Source organism: Urocampus carinirostris, chromosome 6 (assembly GCF_059441175.1).
Source record: "Urocampus carinirostris isolate Australia breed hairy pipefish chromosome 6, RoL_Ucar_1.0, whole genome shotgun sequence".
Lineage (NCBI taxonomy): Eukaryota > Metazoa > Chordata > Actinopteri > Syngnathiformes > Syngnathidae > Urocampus > Urocampus carinirostris.
The window spans coordinates 14,669,984-14,693,911 of NC_142354.1; the positions used below are offsets into that span (position 1 = coordinate 14,669,984).

At 38.4% G+C, this 23,928-nt stretch overlaps 3 protein-coding genes across 6 annotated transcripts in view; 1 reads left to right on the forward strand and 2 right to left on the reverse strand.

Moving 5' to 3' along the window:
• Positions 1-3,874, forward strand: part of cast (calpastatin) — a 62,854-nt gene extending 58,980 nt beyond the window's left edge. The window contains exon 33 of the mRNA XM_088338006.1: positions 2,858-3,874. The gene's annotated coding sequence lies outside the window, so the exon portion shown is untranslated. The remainder of the gene's footprint in view (positions 1-2,857) is intronic.
• Positions 3,875-5,946: 2,072 nt separating this feature from the next.
• On the reverse strand, positions 5,947-13,029 carry cd8a (CD8a molecule). 2 transcript variants are annotated; one of them, XM_088337117.1, is made up of 6 exons: positions 12,948-13,029; positions 12,540-12,866; positions 10,288-10,380; positions 10,095-10,193; positions 7,160-7,202; positions 5,947-6,821 (listed from the first exon to the last, which is right to left on the reverse strand). In XM_088337117.1, the coding sequence occupies exons 1-6, from the start codon at positions 12,994-12,996 to the stop codon at positions 6,773-6,775; spliced, it is 660 nt and encodes a 219-aa protein (XP_088193243.1). In that variant the 5' UTR covers positions 12,997-13,029; the 3' UTR covers positions 5,947-6,772. The 2 variants fall into 2 exon arrangements, with proteins under 2 accessions (XP_088193243.1, XP_088193244.1); XM_088337118.1 differs by lacking the exon at positions 7,160-7,202.
• Positions 13,030-15,311: 2,282 nt separating this feature from the next.
• On the reverse strand, positions 15,312-23,385 carry zmat1 (zinc finger matrin-type 1). Of its 3 annotated transcripts, none has more exons than XM_088338007.1 (7): positions 23,232-23,385; positions 20,297-20,403; positions 19,774-19,857; positions 18,478-18,613; positions 18,153-18,410; positions 17,963-18,053; positions 15,312-16,812 (listed from the first exon to the last, which is right to left on the reverse strand). In XM_088338007.1, exons 1-7 carry the CDS (start codon positions 23,368-23,370, stop codon positions 15,930-15,932), a joined length of 1,698 nt encoding a protein of 565 aa, XP_088194133.1. In that variant the 5' UTR covers positions 23,371-23,385; the 3' UTR covers positions 15,312-15,929. The 3 variants fall into 3 exon arrangements, with proteins under 3 accessions (XP_088194133.1, XP_088194135.1, XP_088194136.1); XM_088338009.1 differs by lacking the exon at positions 23,232-23,385 and adding an exon at positions 22,453-22,574; XM_088338010.1 differs by lacking the exons at positions 19,774-19,857; positions 20,297-20,403; positions 23,232-23,385 and adding an exon at positions 18,700-19,727.
• Between the last annotated feature and the right edge of the window lie 543 nt (positions 23,386-23,928).

The following is a 23,928-nucleotide window of genomic DNA, read 5'->3' on the forward strand; positions in this document are numbered from 1 at the left end:
GCGAACGATGGCGGTGTCGAGAGCGGAAAAAACAGATCAGTAGCCGGGACGGAGGAGCAAAAATCGTGGTCAAGATCAGAAAAGGGGTCGGAGCCGGTAAACGGACGGGAATCAGAACAGGAGAGAATCAGGGTTGAAAAGCTTGCCTAGCGTAAGCTGAGGTTCGCAGACGGACTGACAACCGGTGACAGGAAGACGGGGGTATAAAAAGTGACAGCCTCTGAAAAGGAAGCCAAAGGAGCGGGCTTAGGTGCCTCGCATCAGTAATCATGACAGCCGGTGACAAAGCTGCTAGCGTAAGCATTACTTTTCGATCTTTCTTGTAACACACTCCTCTTACTCAGTCCTTGCATGATATGTCATGAAAATAGCTTATGCGGTTAAAGAAGCTGGGGGATTAATTCAAGTGATTTGATTTACATTTAAAAAAAATAATCTGTTTAATCATTTGCTGAATCACGAAATCAATTTAAGAATTCAAGAGTTTGATTTGGTTAGTCAAAAAAGGTGCAGACTATCAAGCAGTAGTTACTAACTAGATAGTTTTGGGATTCAATCAAATTCTTCACTCTCTATGGTTATTTTTGTTTTGAATCAACTTTATTTAACAGAATCTGTTTCAGGGGATTTTTATTCTATAAAATGGTGGATACGGTTGATATTTAATCTTTTGCCCAGACGTTAAGAAACCCCTATGTTCCTACGTGATTAGCAATTAGCCACAAACAGAAACGTGAACATTAATAAAGCTCAGCAGAGTGCATTTCAATGCACTCGGAAATTTGAAACCCAAACAGAGAAAATTGAGTCTGTCTTAAAAGAAATAATAATGAACTATGTAGGCTTTTTATACATTTTTCTGTAATCAATGGCGTTGGCAATTAGCTACAGACAGAACAGAACACCGACAAAATTCAGTAAGGTACATTTAAATTTTGGGATAATTTAAAATCAGGGAAAAAGGGAATCTGTGATAAACAATAAAAGTTACAAACATCTTGTCCAGGTTAAAACTTGAGATTGTATTAGGATGAAGAAAAGAACACATTCTGAGTCAGAAATTAGGTTCTTGATGGCCCTTCCATCAGAGGCGCGTGCTTTTAAGATGGGCTCAGGAAGAAATCTCGCCCCGCCTATGGCTAGAGACTCATTGATTGGAAAGCACAGGCATAGAACAACACATCAATTTGGCTTAAGTGAGGCCACATGAATACAAGAAAATAATCTTATTGGCTTAGACAGAAAACACATAAATAAATAAAGTGAATAATGCTGGTCCCTAGGTGACATGTGAGCATAATAAATGAGCAGTAAGGAAAATAAAATACAACAATGTAGGAAGGAAAACTCTTGAGCAGGCATTCCAGCACCAAAGCGAAGGGTATCTTGATTAATAGTTAGCAGGCCCAAAGAGGATACAATTGTTGCAAGAATACAAACAGCACCTGGATATAATATTTGGCTTCCTTAAGGCACTTTTGAGGATAAACACATACAAAGCCACATTCAAACTATAATTTCCCTTACACATCTAAACTTTGTTGTCTTTTTCCAATCGATAAAAGCTGACATACTGTAAAATAAGAACAATGAGGTCCATCTAGTTACTTATGTTTTCAATACCTAATTAACTTCTTTATCCTGGTTTAAAATTGTCACTATGTAAATTCAAGATTTGTTTTAATGTTTAGTGTAACGTATACAGTATACCGCACTGTAAGGCGCACCCGCCTAAAAGTCACATCACCCAAAAGTCTTGTGATATATTTTTGAAATTAAAACACTGTTAGAACTAGGGTTGCATATATAATAAATTAATGCATTTAAATTTTTACCACGAAAAATAATTTTAGCAACACAATAAACACTTAATGGCACTCACAGACCACTCTCTATGTTTCTCAAAGGCAGAACAGTGACAATTTATTTGATAACACATACGTAATTATAAAAAGAGGCAGAACAGTTACCAAATGCAGTATCATTTATTTGCATCTATGTATTCCCAATTTTATCAACCTTATTTGGCGGTATTTAAGGTGCAGTGGATCACATGGTGCACTTTTGGATTTCTATCAAATTCGGGGTTATTAGGAGCGCCTTATCGTCTGGAAAGTACAGTAAATTGTTCTTTTTTCTTTTAAAGAAAAAAAAACTCAAGGGATTTTGAACATCCATTTAAAATTTTTGCTTTTGCAATTAACTGAGATCTATCTATCTACATCTACCCTGGACATATCCCTCGAGATGGGTGACCGACAGCAAGACAAAGTCATACACAAATAAAGACAGTAAAAAGGGAAAAAGTAGCAAAAAACACACATTTTTTTGGACCATGGCCAACCCAAATACCCAAACACCCAAACGAGATAGGCACCTCGGCACCTAAGTTGGTCAGGCTTTCGTCCCTCCAGATGAAACGGGACACAAGAAGGCAGCCGTGTCACTCGGGTCAGGGCGACACAACACACTTTTCTGTTCAACAGCAGGGCCCGACAGCTTTCACTGGTTTACCCCTGCCGCATCATACAGGTGCACTGCCCATCCCACTATGCTTTTACAACACCTCTCCACTCATTCCTATCACCAACAAGAGCTATAGCTTCCACTACAGGGGGGCGAGGGACTCGAAGATATCGCAACCCCTAGTTATAGGGTCACTAAATGCGAGAGGATGTGGAAGTAAAGCGTCTGAGTGGAAGAAAGAGGAGATCGGGAAGATGATGACTAAAAGGAAGGTTGATGTGTTAGCCTTGAGTGAAACAAAGCTTAACTGAGATAACAGAGAGAAATGTGTATAATCCTGATTCAATGCTTTAACTGCTTGACAGCACTAATTTAAATATTTGTCTTGCAGATTGCTGGCGCAAATTTCTACCCTCTGAGGCCTTTTGAGAAAGCACCAGTCAAGACCTTAACTCTGCATTGTTTTCAAAATCAAGGATGTGCACTCGCTGGACAATTTCTACGCACACACACACATTTAGGTAGAACGACTTTTATTTTTCTTGGTTTCACTTTTGGTTTCTGTTTGTGTGGCGAAACATGCTGTAAAGAAATGTTTGCTGGACAAAATGACGTCCATGTCTTTTTTGGTTATCCCGTCAAGTGTGCAGTATTAATTTTTCAATGCTTTACGCTAATCCAATGTTTTCTATCAAGTGCCATGAAGACGATCCACTTTTATTTTGAAAGTATCGTCCCTATATGCGGGGTTCTCCTGAGTGCTTATTTTCTTGCAAACACCATATTGAAAAATCTCTAAAGGGTCTTTGGTATACATTTTGTAAAAAGTACTGGTGTCCACGATTGCACTTTGTAAACTGAGGAGGTGTTTACAACGAACTGTAAAAAAAAGAAAAAACAAGGAAAAAAAGAATACTCTATATAAGAAAACACTGAATGACTTATAAAGGGCTTTGATGTTTTGAAAATGAAAAAAGTATGTTCATCTTTCATTGTACACATGGGAATACTAATTGAACTCAATAAAGTCTAATAATTGGTGTATTTTATGAACTATTTGTACTTAACGATGTGTTTTTCTCAGAACTAAAAGAGGAAAGTGTGGTAAAGAACATCTCCAATGATTTTTCTTTTTTTTTTGAGGTGGAAGGGAACTGTTTGTTTGTGTGTCAAACCTTTTGTAGGAACATGAATTGGTGTTTTTTTTTTCACGTTGCAAGCAGCCCACTTCCTGTTCACATCAGAGAGGGGGGTCTTCGACACGTTTTATCTACAGGAAAATACATCGAATGTTTATATTTTAGCCGAGATTGTGATTGACTGATGGTGTCGCAAATGAGTGGGATATTTGAAATTGTAAGAAGCGAGAAAGAAATTAATGATAATAATAAAGTCATTGAGATAAAAATGAGTGTGCTTTGGTTTTTCCCAGTGTTAAATATGGAGGGTTTTTAAATTCAGCATACCCCCTGTAAGGTTTTAACATTTACTAGACTGAAATCGGACTCTGAAGACACCTCACGTGTCTTGTCTAATTCCTTACAGTTGGAGCATGTTCTAAAGTCAGAGAAATTATAGAGTCGAGCGCCGAATATAGTCTACATATTCATTTATTTAGCCAAATCAAATAGTTGAACAAATCAGGTCTCTGCCAATCGTGTGCAGGAGTCGACAAAGTTCCGGGATCTCCTCCTCTTATCACCCATGGCGACGAAATGTTCACGTCCCATGATCAAGCCTCTTGCTGATTGGTCCGCGCCGTGGCGATGAAAATTCCCCAATAGTCCTTTGAAGCTCGGGAGAAGGGCGATGACCCATCGCCCTTGCCCCCAGGCGAGGTGATAAGTCATTGTTATCTACACAGACGGAAACCAAAGACACATTCCAACGCAAAGGGGTTTTGACACCCTTCTTCAATCAAGGCTGAGGTCAAACTTAGTACAAGTATTTTTGAGTATAAGTGGAATAAAACATCGTATAAAATAGTATATAACTTCACCCCGGACTTGAAGTACTTGAAAAAGATGTGGCACAGCAGCTGAATGATTTTATATCCGAGAACAATCTTTTTGAATCAATGCAATCAGGATTCAGGGCTAACCACTCTACTGAGACAGCACTGATTAAGGTAACCAGTGATCTTCTACTGGCAATAGACTCCGGCGCTTCATCACTCTTGCTGCTGCTGGACCTTAGTGCTGCTTTTGACTCTGTGAAACCATAATATCCTACAAGAATGGTTGGAAAAATGGATTGGTCTCTCAGGAACCGTCCTCTTAATGTTCAGCTCCTACCTCTCAGATAGGACGCAGTGTTAAATATGGTGAAATGACATCTGAGCCCTTTAGTGTTACCTGTGGTGTTCCGCAGGGTTCAGTACTTGGCCCCCTAATTTTCAGCATTTACATGCTTCCATGAGGTGATATTATTTGCAAGTATAATATCAGTTTCTATTGCTACGCAGATGACACTCAACTATGTTTTCCGATGGAGGAATCAGCCACGCTAAACTGTGGAAATTTGGAGGCCTGCCTCACAGATGAAAAGATGAATATCACTCAACTTCATGCGCCTCAACTCTGAAAAAAAACAAAATGTTAGTTATTGGTCTATCTAAATGCCGTGACTTGTTCTCAAAAACTGCTCGGAATATTGACAAAGGTAATATCACCGAGAGTAACTCAGTCAAAAATGTAGGTGTTATATATATCTGACTCTGATCTGTCCTTTCAAACACACATTAAGAATATTACTAGAACAGCTTTCTTCCATCCCTGCAACATTGCTAAAATTCACCCTATGCTGTCTCAGTAGGATGCGGGGGATTATAATTCATGCATTTGTTACCTCCCGTCTCGAATACTGTAATGCACTACTCTCCGGTCTCCCGAAGTCCAAAATCAAGAGCCTTCAGCTGGTACAAAATGTTTGGACTTTCTCCCTCATATCTTTCAGATTGAATTTCCCCCTATGTTCCGGTCCGGAGCCTTCGCTCTGAAAATGCTGGTCCACTAATTTAGAGGGGATAGAAACCTATGCTTTTTAGCTGATGCATTGCAAACCCCTGATACCTCAAATTAAAAAAAAACTATATGGCAAGTACCACTCATGTGTAGAATACATACATAATAAAAATACATGACAAATATACATGCAAAGGAAAAATGAAATTACATTTACCTTTAGTGTGACTGTCCTTGAGCTGGAAGAGTGGAGTGAGTGGGTGGATGCAGAAAGGGGGAGGACGCTTCAGATTAAAATTAAAACTAATTTTAAACTTTGACTTGCATGGATTGTCATTAGATATTCTTGCTTTGATCAAATTCCTTTTTTGATAATTGCAAGCTTTGTTTCTATGGTTATCATGCTTTTGCTACTCCTTTAGCATCACTTTGGGACCGATAGTGTCACGACTGGTACAAGCAGGGGACCCAAATGCGTAATGTTTCACACAATACTTTATTAAGGGTTTGGGGAAGACGGGGCGAGAGGAAAAATACAACAAACTGGTGCTCGCTGGGCAGGAGGAGCGGGAAGCCCTCGCGAACAAAGCGTGGTCGGAGATCAGAACAAGTTGGGTAGCCGGGACGAGCGGGAAGTCAGGGATTGATACAGGAAACGGAATCGGGCAGGATACAGATAGCCGGGACAGGAGAATGGACCTTGAATCAGGGATCGATACAGGAAATGGAGTCGGGCAGGATACAGCTAGCCGGGACAGAAGAACGGAGCAAAACAGGAGCCAGAGTCAAAAGTGCTTGACTTGCATGCGCTGAGGTTCGCAGACGGACTGACCAGGAGTGAACGAGAACGACGTGCTTAAATAGGAGGAGGCCTAATCAGGGAATGAGTGGCAGCTGGGGCTGGACGAATGAGGGCAGGTGAGGGCAATTGGCAAATCATGACATCGTATACAGTACAAAAAAATACAGTATTGAATCACATACGCATAAATTATTTACAAAGCATATCATACTATGAGCGTAGTACAGAGAAAGGTATTGTGGTGGGAACTTTAGGTAAAATAAATACGTAAAAAACATATATGATCATCACATATACTACAAACAACATTTTTGCCCGAGAAGTAATGTTTTCATCATCAATTATTGTGCATACATGATCACAACACGCACATTACTGTCTAATATTTATATACATTTGAGAGAGAGAAAATAGCCTAAGAGACATAAAGGGATAAGAACTTTAAATGAGTCCAGTACTATGTTTTAAGTATTGTTTAAATCCTCTTTGTGCAATGCAAATTTGAAACATTAAAAAACAAAACAAAGGAAATGTACTATGATCAAGTTTTCTGCTGCTGTTTTTTTCTCAGAGTCATTTCCTTCGGTGGCCTAAGAAGAACAAAAAAAGTGAGTTAAGATAAAGCGGTTTGAGTATTAATCCATTTTTTAAAATTCATTTAATGTATTATCTGATGACAACCTCTAGAAGAAATAGTATTAATAATATCAATATTTGGCATTTCAATTCCAAAATGAGTTCATCAATTATGCAAAATATATTGAGAAATTGCAAGTGTATTTTAAAATGGACATTTATCAATAATATGAATTTGTCTTCCTGTTTTATCTAAATTTGAAAGAAGAAATACATTTCTCCTGGTGTCATTATAAATAGACTTAAAAGTTGAACAAAATGATGGTTAGATAGATATTACAGAAAAGCATACCTTCTCTTATAGTAATGATGCGGGCACCTCCGTGTCCTCATGCCTTACATGAGATAATACAAAAAAAAAAAAAACTGACTTCAGTAAAATGATTTAAAAGAAAAAGTGATTATATTTTACGGAGTGTTAAGAATATGCCAGTGCTATCATGAGAGAAACACTTACAGATGCTCCCCTACTTACAACCATTCGAAATTTCTGGACATTGCTGTAAGTCCGATTTTGTATTGAGTACAGCTTTTTCCGAGTACAGGACATTACTGTAGCGCTTCTTTCCGCCACTACCGGCGTGTGGCGCTGTGAGAGCTCACCCAGCATCCACCTCGAAGAAAAATCCGGCTTCTACTTCCTAGTTCGTGTGTAAACATTCTATACTGTATTTCCAAAGGGCTGAAAACTTGGACATTTTTTGTTTAATATCTCGTGCATCTATTCAATATGGTTGGTGTAAAGTATAAGAAAGCTTGATGAGGTTGAGGAAATGGTTGGATCGCTTTTTCTCTTAGGCGTTGATATTCGGTGGTCTGTGAAGCCCATCGAGACTCCTTGTGATTAAGGGATATACAGTGCATCCAGAAAGTATTCACAGCGCTTCACTTTTTCCACATTTTGTTATGTCACAGCCTCATTCCAAATTGTATTAATCTAATCTCTTATCTCAAAATTCTACACAAAATACTCCATTATGACAATGTGAAAACGTTTTTTTTTTACTTTTTTTGAATGTATTAAAAATAGAAAACTAAAAAATCACATTTACATAAGTATTCACAGCCTTTGCCATGAAGCTCAAAATTGAGCTCAGGTGCATCTTTTTTCCACTGATCATTCTTGAGATCTTTCTACAACTTAATTGGAGTCCACCTGCAGTAAATTCAGTTGATTGGACATGATTTGGAAAGGCACACACCTGTCTATATAAGGTCCCACAGTTGAATGTGCATGTCAGAGCACAAACACCAAGCATAAAGTCAAAAGAACTGTCTGTAGACCTGCGAGACAGGATCGTCTTGAGGCACAAATATGGGGAAGGATACAGAAAAATTTCTGCTGCTTTGAAGGTCCCAATGAGCACAGTGGCCTCCATTATTTGTAAATGGAAGACATTTGGAACCACCAGGACTCTTCCTAGAGCTGGCCGGCCTTCTAAACCGAGCGATCGGGGAAAAAGGGCCTTAGTCAGGGAGGTGAACAAGAACCTGATGGTCACTCTGTCAGAGCTCCAGCGTTCCTCTGTGGAGAGAGGAGAGCCTTCCAGAAGGACAACCATCTCTGCAGCAATCCACCAATCAGGCCTGTATGGTAGAGTGGCCAGACGAAAGCCACTCCTTAGTAAAAGGAACATGGAAGCCCATCTGGAATTTGCCAAAAAGCACCTGAATGACTCTCGGACCATGAGAAACAAAATTCTCTGGTCTGATGAGACAAAGATTGAATTCTTTGGTGTGAATGCCAGGCGCCATGTTTGGAGGAAACCAGGCACCGCTCATCACCAAGCCAATACCATCCCTACAGTGAAGCATGGTGGTGGCAGCATCATGCTGTGGGGATGTTTTTCAGCAGCAGGAACTGGCAGACTAGTCAGGATGGAAGGATAAATGAATGCAGCAATATATAGAGATACCCTGGATGAAAACCTGCTCCAGAGCGCTCTTGACCTCAGGCTGGGGCGAAGGTTCATTTTTCAGCAGGACAACGACCCAAAGCACACAGCCAAGATCTCAAAAGATTGGCTTCAGAACCACTCCTGAATGTCCTGGAGTGGCCCAGCCAGAGTCCAGACTTGAATCGATCGAACATCTCTGGAGAGATCTGAAAATGGCTGTGCACAAACGTCTCCCATCCAACCTGATTGAGCTTGAATCTTATTGCAAAGAAGAATGGGCAAAACTGCCTAAAGATAGGTGTTCTAAACTTGTGGGATCATATTCAAAAAGACTTGAGGCTGTATTTGCTGCCAAAATGGATCAACAAAGTATTAAGCAAAGGCTGTGAATACTTATGTAAATATGATTTCTTAGTTTTCTATTTTTAATACATTCAAAAAAAGTTAAAAAAAAAAAATTCACATTGTCATAATGGAGTATTTTGTGTAGAATTTTGAGATAAGAGATTAAATTTATACAATTTGGAATGAGGCTATAACATAACAAAATGTGGAAAAAGTGAAGCGCTGTGAATACTTTCCGGATGTACTGTATATCCCTTAGAGCCCGGTCACACAGCCGTTTGCGTCTGTATCGCGGGTAAAATTTTGCGGGTTTTTTTTGCCAGTGGTTGCCCGCGATGGAAAATGCGCAAAATGGGCCAACCCGCTGTTCATCGGTGGTATGCCTGCAAAACAGACGCCGGCGACTGTTCCGCTTCCTCATCGCGTCATTTCCGCGTCATTTTCTCGTGTGGACCACGGGTATAAAAGCTGCCGAGCCGGCGTTATGCCGAGAAATGCATCCTTGCCAAGCTTTGCATCCCCTCGCTACTACAACCACTTTTACCTCGTTTTATCTCACTTTTATATCACTTTTAGGGAATTTAATGGCGAACATATAACCAAAACCATTCCGTCTTTGTATTTGTTGTGAATGTAATCGAACGGTAATGCACGCCGTATACAAATCACTTTTGAGCAGGTAACGTGTTTATTTTGCCTTTTTCTATTCAAATCGCTCGTATTGAAACTGTTATGCACTCTACCGTGAAGCTTATTTCTGCATAATAAGCTTTACGGTAGAGTACATAACAGTTCTCAAAAGTGATTTAAATGAACCATTACTGGTCAGCTTCTTAAAAAAAACGTTCTATGAGCAATTGGGCACAACAAAAAAAAACAATTTCTGAGATGAATGCTTCTCACACGACAGCGACAAATTATTCAAAATTAAAACTGCACACGCTAACCTCTTTTACGTCTTGAAATAATTTGAAAGGGACTTACGATTGCAGTACACAATAATAACGAGGATGAGTAGGAGGAGGAGGACACAAGTTCCCACTAGTGGAATCAGTAGGATGGGACTACACATTATGGAGTCACCTAAAAAATAAAAAAAGGTTTACTCCGCCTTTGTGTAACCCAGAATCTCAGAATTACAAATTATGATTACTAATTAAAATGAATGTAACGCTACCTTGATTTGTAGCAGTCTCACAAGCACAGGGCAAATTAGTCACAGATGGTGTGTTTGTGGGGGAGAGTGAATCTTTAGACGTGGTTTCAACATCTGAGGAAAAAACAAAGAAAAACAAGTTGTACAATATCATTTTAACCTGAATAACATCAAATTCGGGCACGTTACTTTGAAAAGTAATTCGTTTTAGTTACTCAAAACTTCTTCTAAAAAACATCTCAGTTACTAACCGACTTACTATGTATAAAAACTGTGTGTCTGAAACTCATGCCAGAAAGTTAGCGGGCACCAGGGCAGACAACTCTGAAAAGTTGCCTGCCCCATTTTTCTCAACTTCAAACACAATAAGACGACTCATCCCCCAAAAGGCGTTGTTGCAAAGTTTAAGGATTGATAATCATAATATATAACAGAACAACACTTTCAAATTAAGTTTATTATAAATCTACTTACAACATTCATTGCATGTATATGACTTCGCTGTTTTCATGTAACTGTATTGACTCATCTTCATTCATACAATTTTTGCGTTGCGTCGTCTGTTACAAGCCACGTGAATTCCTCTTTCCACGATGCTTTTAATGTACGTTTACGTTTTGTAGCGTCACACATTTTGCTAAATTCTTTTGAATCTTTCTTCTGGGGCTGAGGTTTTGGCTTGATTCCCAACCACTTTACCATTTTTCTTGTGTTCTTTGTGCATCTACTTTGGAAAATGATGTGCAAATGCAAGACCTTATAACGCTCTTGAAAGTCCGGAAGCACAAAGAGATTCGATTGGCTGCAGAGTATGTAAATTGGCAAAAGAACCGAAATCGGAATAAAGCAAACATTTGATTTGAAAAAAAAAAAGTTTTTTTTTTCTTTTTCATGAAAAAGTTGTCGGCTGGGCAGACGTTATTTCATACACTGATAAAAAGTAGCTATTTACCAGGGCAAGTAACTATTTCAGTTACTTTAAAAAGAAGTTGCATTTCAAAAAATTAAAAATGTTCTGAGCAAATACGAGACACCGCATTGATGTCTCTGACTGGAGTTTACTTGTAGAGATGGGAATTCTGACTATTTTTAGATAACCGGCTTTTTCGGCTTGGCTCACTAAAAAGAGCCGGCTCTTTCGGGTCCCAAACGCCTCTTCAGGTTGTTTTTGTTGTTTTAATTCATACAATACAAATTATTATGTACAGCAGCTGGGGGGTTTGTGTGCAGGCCCACGCTGCGGAGGTCCAGTGTTGAATACCAGCTACTGCGGCCTCCCCGTGTGGTATTTGCATGTTCTCCCCGAACCTATGTGGGTTTCTTCCGGGCACTCCGGTTTCCTCCCACATTCAAAAGACAGGCATGTCAGGTTATTGGCCGGTTAGGATTATCCCTAGGTGTGAGTGAGCGAGTGACTTGTCTTGTATCTGTGTGCCCTGCGACTGGCTGGCAACCAGTTCAAGGTGTCCCCTGCCCACTGCCCGAATATGGCTGGGATGGGCTCCAGCACTCCCGCAACCCTACTGAGGATAGGCAGTGAAGAAAAATGGGTGGACGAATGGATCCAGGGAATGACTTAAAAAGAGGGTAAAAAATTAAGAAAAAAGGACGAAAATGGAGAAAAAAAAGAAACAAATAAAATATTACCATAACAAAAGCAAAAAAGATAGATTAGATAAAAAAGTATAAACTTTACATTTTTTTATAAACACATTAACACAGGAAACATAATTACAATCTTTATAAATCTACAAAAAAGACAAACTAGAAAACATTTTTTTATACTCAACAAGTTTAAAGTCAACAATACACAATTCCTGAAATTTTTTTTTTATATTGAACAATCACTAAAGAAAAAAGGCTTCTCGGAGGGAATCAGCTGTTGATTGGTGGGGAACCGCACGTACGTTTCATTCGCACTTGTTGGTTGCCGCACCAATGGCAACAGCATTGTCAAATATAGGGCTCACAATTTTCGGGACTCAGCCCTCATTCGCCTTTTCTTTTGGCACATTAGTAAATTAGTAAATACTACATTTGTAATCGGTATCTTACTATATGTTTGTTGCTATTTCGAATGGTGACATTATCCGAAAAACGTGACGTAAACAACTCAAGAGTAGAGTGGAAAGTGCCGTCAGGTTACATTGCTTTTGACCGTCAGTAACAAAAATAACTACTTAAGGTTACTCCGTTACTGAAAGAATGCCGTTAAGTAACAGCATTATCTTTAATGGCGTTATCACCAACACTGAATAACAAACAAAACTTACCTCCCGTCAGCTGAGTAACGACGCCAAATAGCAACTCGTTGCTTTTGAGAACTGCGCAACAATAAACGCCACTATCGCGACTTTTCTTGAAGGCCTTCAGGATGAGGACACCATGGCGCATTTTCGCAATGCTAAAAACGGCCGAAAAGGATTCGATTTGTGCCTTGGGCATGCCTTCATTAGAGAAAGATGCCAAGAACTCGACGCCAGAATGATCCAGAACGCGAAACCACAGGATCACGGAGCCCCTCTCTGCCGGCCTGCAACTCATCTCGACTTTCTGCCCCTCTTTGCTTTTCAGCTCCATGCGGGCGGTGAGCGTTAACGCTGTAAGAAAAAACAAACGTTGGTTGTTTTAAATCACATCCATCGTGGGTATATTTCAGTGGAAATGCTCGGCGGACTCACTGTTGTAAATCAGCAAAATTGCCAGGATGCTGAGCCGGTGTTGGTGCATTTTAGAGTGCAGAAGTGTTGAGGATGTGTTTGTGGTGTCGAGGGGGAGGAAAAGCCAACCACGCCTCTGCTGAGGTGTCAAACGGCCTTGCTGCGGCACCTTGAATCGAGAGTTTCAAAGTAGAGTCAAGTCATTTTTGTTTGTATAGCCCTTAATCACAAGGAGTCTCATAGGGCTGCACAGACCACAGACTACTAACAGTCTACAGACTATTATGACACCATCCCCTGATCTAAAACCTACATGAGGGCAAGGAAAAACTCAAAAACCTCAGTCAAGTCATGTTTATTTGTATAGCCCTTAATCACAAGGAGTCTCAAAAGGCTGCATGGACCACAGACTACTACAGTCTACGGACTATTATGACACCATCCACTGATCTAAAACCTACATGAGGGCAAGGAAAAACTCAAAAACCTCAGTCAAGTCATGTTTATTTGTATAGCCCTTAATCACAAGGAGTCTCATAGGGCTGCACAGACCACAGACTACTGACAGTCTACAGACTATTATGACACCATCCCCTGATCTAAAACCTACATGAGGGCAAGGAAAAACTCAAAAACCTTAACATGAGGAAAATGAAGTAACCTTGATAAGGGACCGCACATGAGGTGATCCCCTTTCCAACATGACCAGGATGGAACAAATGTTGCAATAACAAATAAAACACAGATATTGTCAACAGGAAATATAGGTCATTCCAAAGCTGGAGAATAGGAGTGTGTTTTAAGCCTAGATTTAAACAGTTGCACTGAGGTTGCAGATCAGTCTCAGGGGGTATAGTATTCCACAGCACCGAATGGAGAACCTTGTGATTTTCTGTAAATAAATGTACTGACAACAAATGGCAGCAGAATACATTTTTATGCAGTTAATCTCTGTTTTTCTGAAAATAAGTACAGAATATTCAAATATTTTTGATATTGAATTTGCTTTTTTATTCATATAAAACTGGGTGCCTCTTGTGCTAATGACAAAAAGCAGGAGGTTATTCATTCATGTTTAATGATTTTATTTTAGTAAAAAAAATAAAAACATCTGCAAAATGTGGGGAAGTACTATACCCCAGAATTTATTGTTTTTAAAGTTTTATTCTCTGGTAAAATAAGGGGAAAAAAATCCCTGAAAGCCAAATTATCTGGAGGCACATCGTTAAATATGAAAAATAATACTACTGTATATAGTTTTTGGCTCATTTCAAGAATTTTAAATCAGGAAAAATCCTTAAAATATGTAATATTCATTTGATAATTTTAGTTTAAACAATGTAGAGGAAAGGGCCATTTCAAGTATTATCCTTTTTTGTCACGGTTGCCATGGTGCCTAATTGGCCCCGCCCGTGTGGCGCCAGCTGCGGCTCATTGACAGATTGGCTTTCCGTCTATTTAAGCTCAGTGCTCTCATTTTTCCTTTGTCAGTCTGTCAACGAACCTCTGCCCCGCAAGACGTGGGTTTTGACTCAGTCCTGTTTCCTGTTGGTATTCCCTGTCCGGTATTGTTCCAGTTTATTTTTGTCCTGTTTAATATTGGTTTCCAGTTTCGTTCCCGTCTATTTTACTCCTGTTTATTATTCTCTACAGTTTTCGTTTCCATTTAGTTTGTCCTGTTTATTTTCGATATCCGTTTCATTATCCATCCTGTCTGTCCCGTCCTGTCCGGTATCGACCCCATTCCGTAACACTCTTCAAATACTCTATATGAAAAAGTTATATTGGGTATTTTTGTATCTTTATCTTTTATCTTATATATCTTATCTTTTATTTTATTTTTTAACACAAGGATACTTCTGGATGTGTGAATTACCCTACGGGGATGAATAAAGTACCTATCTACCTGTCCAATATCCACTCAGGCAATTGGCATCGATCTCGTCGGCCTCCGGCTTCCTATCATTTCACGCCAGACTGCTGCCTAACTTGCACGACTCCCCATTTCCCGTAAAATAAAAGGCTTGTGTGAGAAACGTCACATGTTTGCGTCCTGATCCTGTTCTGGTTCCTGACATTTTTGGCAATGTTTCTAACACATTCAGAAATAAATTAAGAAATAAATATATATTTTTTTTAAAAAGAGTAAAATGATCTAATATGGCATATCATTTTCTCTATTCAAACTATATTGACAAATGTGTCATGGAAATTTTATTTATATCATTATTTTAACTTGGCGCTCAAGATAGAAATATATTTCAGTGTTCAATATTTAACACTATATCAGACATTTACTCATGTGCCTTTAAGTCAAGTCAACAAAAAAACATTAGTTATAGAAGATATAAATCTTAACTATTGAGCAGAGACCCAAAGTCAATCTCAGTTGCAGATTTCTTCTAATATCTTCTCCACTTCATCTTTATTGATGGAAAACAAATACAGTTTATCGTATTATGCGGGCAGAGCATTCTGACACTGTTCCTTTGTTGTGGGCTTGAATCGGTTCCTGGGTAGGATGCGGTCCAGTACTGTGTACTTGTCAAGCTGGTATAGATGGTTGGGTTTTGCACTTAAAGGGAGATCTGCTTCGAGGTTTCACTCATCAGGGGATTGAGTTGCTGCTTCATTGTTCGAGTGAAGACCCAAAGTCATCAGGCTTACTTTGAGTTTCCTGTGCAAAGCACTTGAAACCATCTTCATGGGTTTCCTTGTATGAGAACGGTGAACTTGTTACCCCAACGTATAGCGGAAATAACTCTGAACACTCGTACCAATAAGGAACGGAAATGCAATGTAGTTAACGGGTAAATGGGATGTAATAGAAAAAAATGAAGAAAAATAAATATTTTAATTAGAACCACACATTGAATAGTGAGCAGAGAGTGGTTAGTTAGACTGACTTTTGAAGCATAAGTGTGCAGTTTTAACAGTCAAAATGAGCAGTTTTGCTCCTACGTGACAATACCACACTTGTGATGTTTTATTGCATTTCCTGGTTCAACAACCAAGGATGGAATCATCCCACAACTTCTCTTCCTCAGTCCTGTTGTCCGTTACTCCTTTTTCTTTTTTCTTTTCTTTTTTAGATTTCACAGCAGTGTGCTCTTTCTCTCCGTCATTTTTTAGCGCAACATTATCTCCTGTTGCGTCTTTCGTTTCCAGCATGTCCGCTGGAGTTACACCGTTTTTCTCCTCGTCTTCTTCCTCCACTTGATTATTTTCTTCTTGTCTTTGCTTTTTGCAGTATTTACGTTTTTTTCGTCTCTCTTCGGGTGAATCTCCAAGATAATCTTTTGTTTTGTGCTGTTTCTTACGCCTTCCCTTATCTGAGCTCGCGGCTCGTGGTCCACGCTCCCTCCTTGACCTTTTTGTCCTCCTATCTCGACGCTGGTATTCATCCTCATTGCTGTCACTTGCTCCGCTGGTGGAGAAAGAGGAATACGAAGATGAGGAAGATGAGGAATACGAGGAATACGAGGAGGAGCTTGAGTACTTTCTGCGTCTCTTCAGCAGTGGAGCGATCAATAACGAAGAAGGTCTCAAATGTGGGAAGGATTGAGGATTACTGCAATCCCAACCACTTGGTGGCCAGGGAGGGCTCATAAAGGGAGACTGGAAGCTTTCCACCCCAAAATGAGATACACGATAGTCATAGGTGGAACTAAAGTTGGCCTGGGTTTCTTTCGGATGCGTCGTGGGCAAATCCCCGAATGCTTCTACTTGGTCAACTTCCTGATGTGCTTCATCCTTTGGCAGAGTGGTGGCGATCTTGGGTGTGAGTCCGCGAGCTTTCTGCACTTCGATGTAATTTGCAAGTTCGTCTGCGAAAGTGCTGTAGGATTTCTGGCGGTTATTGCACAGTTGGATGACCTTTTTCTCCCTGGCAATAAACAAAAAAACTCGAGTTATAACTTTCTGAATTTGAATCTATCGGTCAATAGTGCGATGTTTGCATGTGGAAAATTAGACAAACAATTTACTTTAGAAAGCTAAGAGAAGCTGCTTACTTTAGATAAAACAATTCAAAAGACATTGTTAGTAACACCGGTGTATAATAAGACAGACAGACAGACAGACAGACAGACAGACAGACAGACAGACAGACAGACAGACAGACAGACAGACAGACAGACAGACAGACAGACAGACAGACAGACAGACAGACAGACAGACAGACAGACAGACAGACAGACAGACAGATAGATAGATAGATAGATAGATAGATAGATAGATAGATAGATAGAGCGAGAGAGAGCGAGAGATACTTTATTCATCGCCGTAGGGAAATTTAGACTTCCAGCAGGATCCTTGTGTTAAAAAAATAAAAAAATAAAATGAAAGATATAGAATACAAAAATGCCCAATATAGCGTGTTGATAAAGAGCATTTAAATAGTGTTACGGAAGATACACACTGTAAAAAAAAATAGGGTAATATGCAAATGTGGGGGTGGGGTTTATTGTGGGCTTTTATGGCATGAGGAAGAAAAGATCTCCTCAGTTTGTTGAAATACGTATATAGTTTTCAAAATATCAAATTAACATTTAAACAAAGAAAGCTGTTTATATTTTGCATATTAGTTTTATCCTTTATCTTAACTTATAATCAAAATAATAAGGTGAGAGAATGACGGGAGACAAGCCTCTTTTCACCATGTTAGGCTAGACCGCCCTAGCTTCTCCTAAGCCACACCCCCTAAATATTACATAGTAATTGGAATCTGCTCTGATGAAAAGCTCAAAAAGAGCTCGTCTGCACTGGGGAAACCTGTTCCAAAGCACTTTTTCAAATACAGCTCTAGCTTAAATAAAAATATAAAAACTGTCAAAAACAGCTTACTAAGTGAGAAATAAAGGCTGTCTTGATAACTCACTTGATCCCTTTCTGAATTTCCCAGAGCTAAGTGAGCAAGCAGAGTATGCAACCACCAGAACATAATGATCACGTCTAATGTAGAAAAGCAACCACGTCTTTATTCAGAATGCTTTGGATCGATGAGGAACAGAAAGACTCCATGTGAACAATCTTACCTAGTGTAGTGTTTATTCCCTTGCATATGGGCTTGGTACATCTCGATGGAATTCAATTGCAAATTACATATAGCACACGTCAGAGGATTTTCTGCAGAAAGAAAACAAAAAAGAAATTCCTGCAATATTCTTGATGAATCTAGAGACCATTAAGAGACTTAGCAAGTGGATCAAGCTTTGAGGCTGTTACCTTCTTCAACATTTTTAAGCCCTTTGAACATCTCCTTCCTGGCTTTGTTCCTTTGATGCTTGCGGCCGTTGTAGTGTTGCAGTGCCATTTGGGGATTATTAAAGGAGGACCCACACAAGACACAGTACTTGTTTGGGTCCGAACTGGTTGCATTTGTATTAGGTGTCGAGTTTGTACTGTCCCCAGAACTTGATTTGTGGCCTTCAACTGCAGGTTCCACATCAGAGCCAGGTAGAATACTGATCTCTGTGCTATTTGCTGTCAAATCCAAAAGAAAAATAATGTGTTTGCTATTGAGTCCAACTTAACACTGATGTACACTTACCAGACTTCTGAAGACTTTGTTTCCTGAGATGTTTCATGTGGACTTTGCCTTTGTAATGTGACTCAGCTACCACGGCAGAAGAAAAGACCATGTTGCACAGCTCGCAGAAGCGATCCTTGTCGGTCGGCATGCAACGCTGCAAAATGAGGGGAGAAAGCAATTTGAGCTTTCTGATGCAGATCGAAGAAGATCCGGTTTTCTTCAATCATTCTATCTATGTACCTTGGTCAAATACCTCAAGGGGGGTGACCGACAGCAAGACAAACACATACAATAACAAAGAAAATTAAAAAAGGGAAACAAGACACACAAAAATGTTTGGACCATGGTTAACCCTGCTCTGTAGATCCTTTTCAGCATTCGCTCCTCATCCATCCTCTCCATGTGTCCAAACCAACCAAGTACTCTCTTATTCACACGCTTGCTCAGTTACACTACAACTCCAGTAGATAGATAGATAGATAGATAGATAGATAGATAGATAGATAGATAGATACTTTATTCATCCCCTAAGGGAAATTCACATTTCCAGCAGCATCCCTGAGCTGAGAACAGTACAATAATAAAGCCAAAAGAATACAATATACAAATACCCAGTGTGACGTGCAAATGCCCACTGTAGCGTGTTATATAGAGTAACTAAATAGTGCTACACAGAATACATATTGCAGTAAGATTCGGTAATATCCAATGTAGGTGGTGTGGTTTAATGTGGGCCTTTACTCTGCCGGGTGGAGTTAAAGAGCCTCATGGCATGAGGAAGAAAAGATCTCTTCAGTCTGTCCGTAGTACAAGACAGTGACAGCAGTCTGTCGCTGAAACTGCTCTTCTGTCTGGAGATAATGCTGTGTAGTGGATGCGATGGATTGTCCATGATTGACCTCAGCTTTTTCAGTGCTCGTCTCTCAGCTACTGTTGTTAGGCTGTTAGGTACTGTCTCTCACAATTTCATTTCTCAATCTATCCAATCTTGTTACTCCTAACATACTCCTCAAACACTTTATCTCAAAAACATTTAATTTCCTTATCAAATCTGCGTTCAGGCTCCAAGTCTCTGCACCATCAGTCGGCGAAATCACACTCTCATACAGTCCCCTCTTAACATCCATACTCATACTCTTGTTGCTCATCACTCTCCTCAGAGCACCCAAAACCTTGCTTCCTTGATTCACTCTGTGCAATACCTCGCACTCCATTCCACCAATTCTTTGAATACTAGCACAAATATAGTTGAGATAACAACATCAACAGGACATAATATTCAAACAGTATGATTAAAAAAGATAAAGTGCGGACCTGCAGTCCAGCAGACTTGTTTTGCCTCATTTCATTCCTTTTGTTATCCAGGTACAGTTTTAACTTCTGGGCATGTTTGTTTCCCTGCAAATGAAAGGTAAGAGTTAATAGATAGATAGATAGATAGATAGATAGATAGATAGATAGATAGATAGATAGATAGATAGATAGATAGATAGATAGATAGATAGATAGATAGATAGATAGATACTTTATTCATCCCCGAAGGGAAATTCACTTTTCCAGCAGCATCCCTAAGCTGAGAACAATCGAAAATAACTGAGAACAATCGAAAATAACACGGGAGCTGCTGGAGTGGCTGCCATTCGTGACGGCGCCGGAGAAACGATTCAATTTGAATCATGTACAAACAAACAATTGAATCATGTACAAGAAACGATTCAATCTGAATCATGTACAAACAAACAAACAATTGAATCATGTACAACAAACAAACAAAATATTTATAATATGAGGTCCCAGAGGATGCAATTTATGTGTGACATTAATCAAATATTCTGACCTTATAATGTGACAGGCGCTGAGCCTCAAACAACAGCACAGCTTCACACACGTGGCAGTGCTGGTTGGTAAGAAGACCTTTCAGAAGTTCTTCATCACTCATAATTCCTGGATAGAATTAAAAAAAATTAATAGGGGGAAAAAATTACATTTACAAGGAATATTGACTTAATTCCACATATTATATAATGTGGTGCTTGATTTAGAACAGTAAAACTATGTATATAGATCATTTTTTAAATCTCAGACAATTTTTCCCAACATTTAGGAATATTGTGGACTTTTTAGATGATAATGAATAGAAACCTATTTCTCAGAGTGTCCAATTTAAAACATTTGCTATTTTGAATGGCAACTACCGAAAAATGCGACGTAAAAAACTCAGAGTAGAATGGAAAGAGCCATCAGGTTTGCTAAAAGATTTTAAATAATGCATTGTCAAAGCTGAGTAAACTAAAAATCTGTTAAATACAAAAAACTGGGCACTACTATTATTTATTTTAGACCACTAAAATTAGGTGTGTTCATTTGAAGGGCTATGAAAATATGATTTCATTCAACAAACTCGTTAACAATTCCGATGCACTGGAACAGAGAGTGTGACATGGAATAATTTGAATAAGGATAAATGCAAACATTGGGAAAGGTTGAACCCGAATGTTTAGGTCCAGTTACGCAATGTAAATGGAGCAAATTCTGCACAAAACAAACACAATTGTAACAAACTGACAAGACAGCTGCTTTTTGTCATTAACATAAAAGGCACCCAGTTTAATATGAATAAAAAAGCAAATTCAATATAAAAAGTATTTGAAAATTCTGTACTTGTTTTCAGAAAAACATTAATAGCATGAAAATGTCCTTCGCTGCCATTTGTTGTCAGTAATTTTTATAATTACCGTTTTTGTTGATATCATCGTATATTTTTTAGGCATGCCTGTCCCAAAAAATTCAGGACATTTTTAAAGCTTTTGTCCAATGGGACATTAACTTGGATTAATCGATTCTTCGCCTGGTGTGAACAAAACCTACCAGAACGGTAATGGTTAATGTATTGTTATTTTTAGAATTGTTTATGACGGACATCAATAGCTGGAGGCCAACACCTTACATGACAGACTATACTACTACAGGGAATTTTACAACTTGATTTCCCTTTTTTAAGTCAAGTCATGTTTATTTGTATAGCCCTTAATCACAAGGGGTCTCAAAGGGCTGCACAGACAACAGATTATTGCAAACTACAACCTATTATGACACTATCCCCTGATCTAAAACCTACATGAGGGCAAGGAAAAACTCAAAAACCTCAACATGAGGAAAATAAAGAAACCTTGAGAAGGGAGCCCACAAGAGGTAATGCCCCTTCAAGGATGACCTGGCTGCAACAATGTTGCAACAATAAATAATACACAGATATTGTCAACTTAAAATATAGGTTATTCATTTGCTATAGAATAGAAGTGTGTTTTAATTAAAAGTATATATTTTTAATTTATTCTAGTCCAGTGCATTAGTCCAAATCTTAACGTAGACACTGAAATGCATTATTACAATACATGTTACAATAAGTTAGTTAAGGCTGGATTTATTTTTTCACGTGATTGTTTTTAATAAATGATATAGACATTTTATTTAAGATTGTATAAGATGTACTGCATTAAGAAATGTGTTTACCAAGGGTATCTTCATTTTTATCATTATTTCCTTATATTGAAAAAAAAAGCCATACCAAGTTCTCATGCATGCCTCTGTTCCTTGTGCAGTTTTGTATTTGTAGGAAACATTTTAAATTAGTTGTATTTTCTTTGATCGCCACAACAAAAAGCAACAACTCCGGCTAGTCTAAATCACACATGAAGGATAAAGTCATGTCATGAAAATTGGTTTTTTTGAAGCTCGTTTTAAACCTGTTTTCTTTGATTTATAAAAGTGATATACAAGAATAAAGAAATTCATAAAAAATAGTTGATGAGCAGTATGTGTCCTGGATTACACAGGCCATGAAAATTGCAGGATGTGAATCCTTTTTTCTTAGCTATTAAAATATAAACCGACAACTACAAAGCATAAAGTCCTTTAGACAGCAAGTTTATTTCCCAAATCTATCACCATCCAAAATAAGCACTACAGTCTGTGAAGAAATATTTTACTTACGTATAGAAAATTGTATATCCATAATTTAATACACAATGCTGCTGCTTCATGTCTTTGCACTATTTCCCTGATACACGAGCAACTTAGGCCAGTCTAAAACCACTACCCTGTAAATATTACCAGTCTATCCTAATTTCCCGACCCTATTTTTATCTTTTAAGTCTTTGTTACATGATTATCCTGGAGTGCCACGTTATATGTTGTTGTAAACAAACGTACACTACGTTCTATTCAAAGACAATTTTATTTGAAGTGATTTTTTTTAACTGATCGCATATTTAACTGTGTGTAATGTTATAACAAGAGATATAATTATATCAATTACGTAAGTGGGTATTTATTTAGACTGCAAAAGCATGAAAACATGCAAATGCAATGAAATTAACTGTGACTTTGGGACGTTTGTCGAAACTACTTCTATGAGACAATCACGTAACAATAATTAAAAAAAATAGGAATAACAAAACTGTAATAAATGTAATTTTGTATCTAGAAAGTTGTATTTTTTATGAAGCGTCACCAACTTGTTTTGCTAACTGGACCAACAGCTGACGAGGAACCAGCAAGATATTTATTTTCTTTCAAGATAACAACCTTCTTTACACGGTCCTAATGTTTAATTATTCTGGTTTAATTGGTAAGTTTCTTTGGCATTGTATCATTTTGTACCAAGCAGTGACGTTCGCATTTGTAGCTAAGTGAGCGATCAAACTGAATGCTAGGCAGTTAGCATTAAAGCTAACAAACGACTGAATTGCCCCGTTTCAGGCTCAACTCACCTTCATTCTGGGCACTATCAGTTTTAATGTTTATTACTTTTTCAGCTTCTGTGGCAGAAGTATTTAAATGGACACTTTTCGTGTTTTTTGGAACGGCAGAATCCGCAAAATGCGGAGGACTGACGTTCTGTGTGTCCATTTCTTTTGACCGACACGCATGCGCAGTGCCGGATTGACCATTACCAATGTAAAATGATAATAATGATAATAAGAACAAAGACAACAATAATAATGATGATAATATTGTATGAATAATTACAACAACAATCATAATGATGATAATAATGTATAAATAATAAAAACAGCAATAATAATGTATAAATAATAACAACAAAAATGGCGCACAGGCGCAGTGCTGACTTTGAAGCGTCCGTAGGAAGAACTACGCATAGACTACAACTATAATAAAAACAATAAAAATGATAACAATAACAACAACGACTACAACCATGTTATTAATATTATTAACAACGACAACAATATTAATAACACTATTAACAACAACAACATTAATAATAATAATACAAATAAAAGTGACCTGACTTATGATTATGATTATGATTATGATTATTATATTGGTAGTAGTTAAAGTTTTTAAACACAGTTTACATTCTACCACAGCACCTGCGCACCTGTCGCGCTCCAGGGCTCCATGCCCTTACAAAATGTTGCATTTTTCCTTACAAAATACAAAATA

Coding starts and splice junctions, on each gene's coding strand:
- cd8a (XM_088337117.1), bottom strand. CDS start 12,996: ATGCACCAACACCGGCTCAGCATCCTGGCAATTTTGCTGATTTACAAC. Junction 12,867..12,947: donor AATTTTGCTGATTTACAACA/GTGAGTCCGCCG, acceptor TTTTTCTTACAG/CGTTAACGCTCACCGCCCGC. Junction 10,194..10,287: donor TGAGACTGCTACAAATCAAG/GTAGCGTTACAT, acceptor TTTATTTTTTAG/GTGACTCCATAATGTGTAGT.
- zmat1 (XM_088338007.1), bottom strand. CDS start 23,370: ATGGACACACAGAACGTCAGTCCTCCGCATTTTGCGGATTCTGCCGTT. Junction 20,404..23,231: donor TGATAGTGCCCAGAATGAAG/GTGAGTTGAGCC, acceptor AATTCTATCCAG/GAATTATGAGTGATGAAGAA. Junction 16,813..17,962: donor GGGAATAAACACTACACTAG/GTAAGATTGTTC, acceptor GTTTATTGCCAG/GGAGAAAAAGGTCATCCAAC.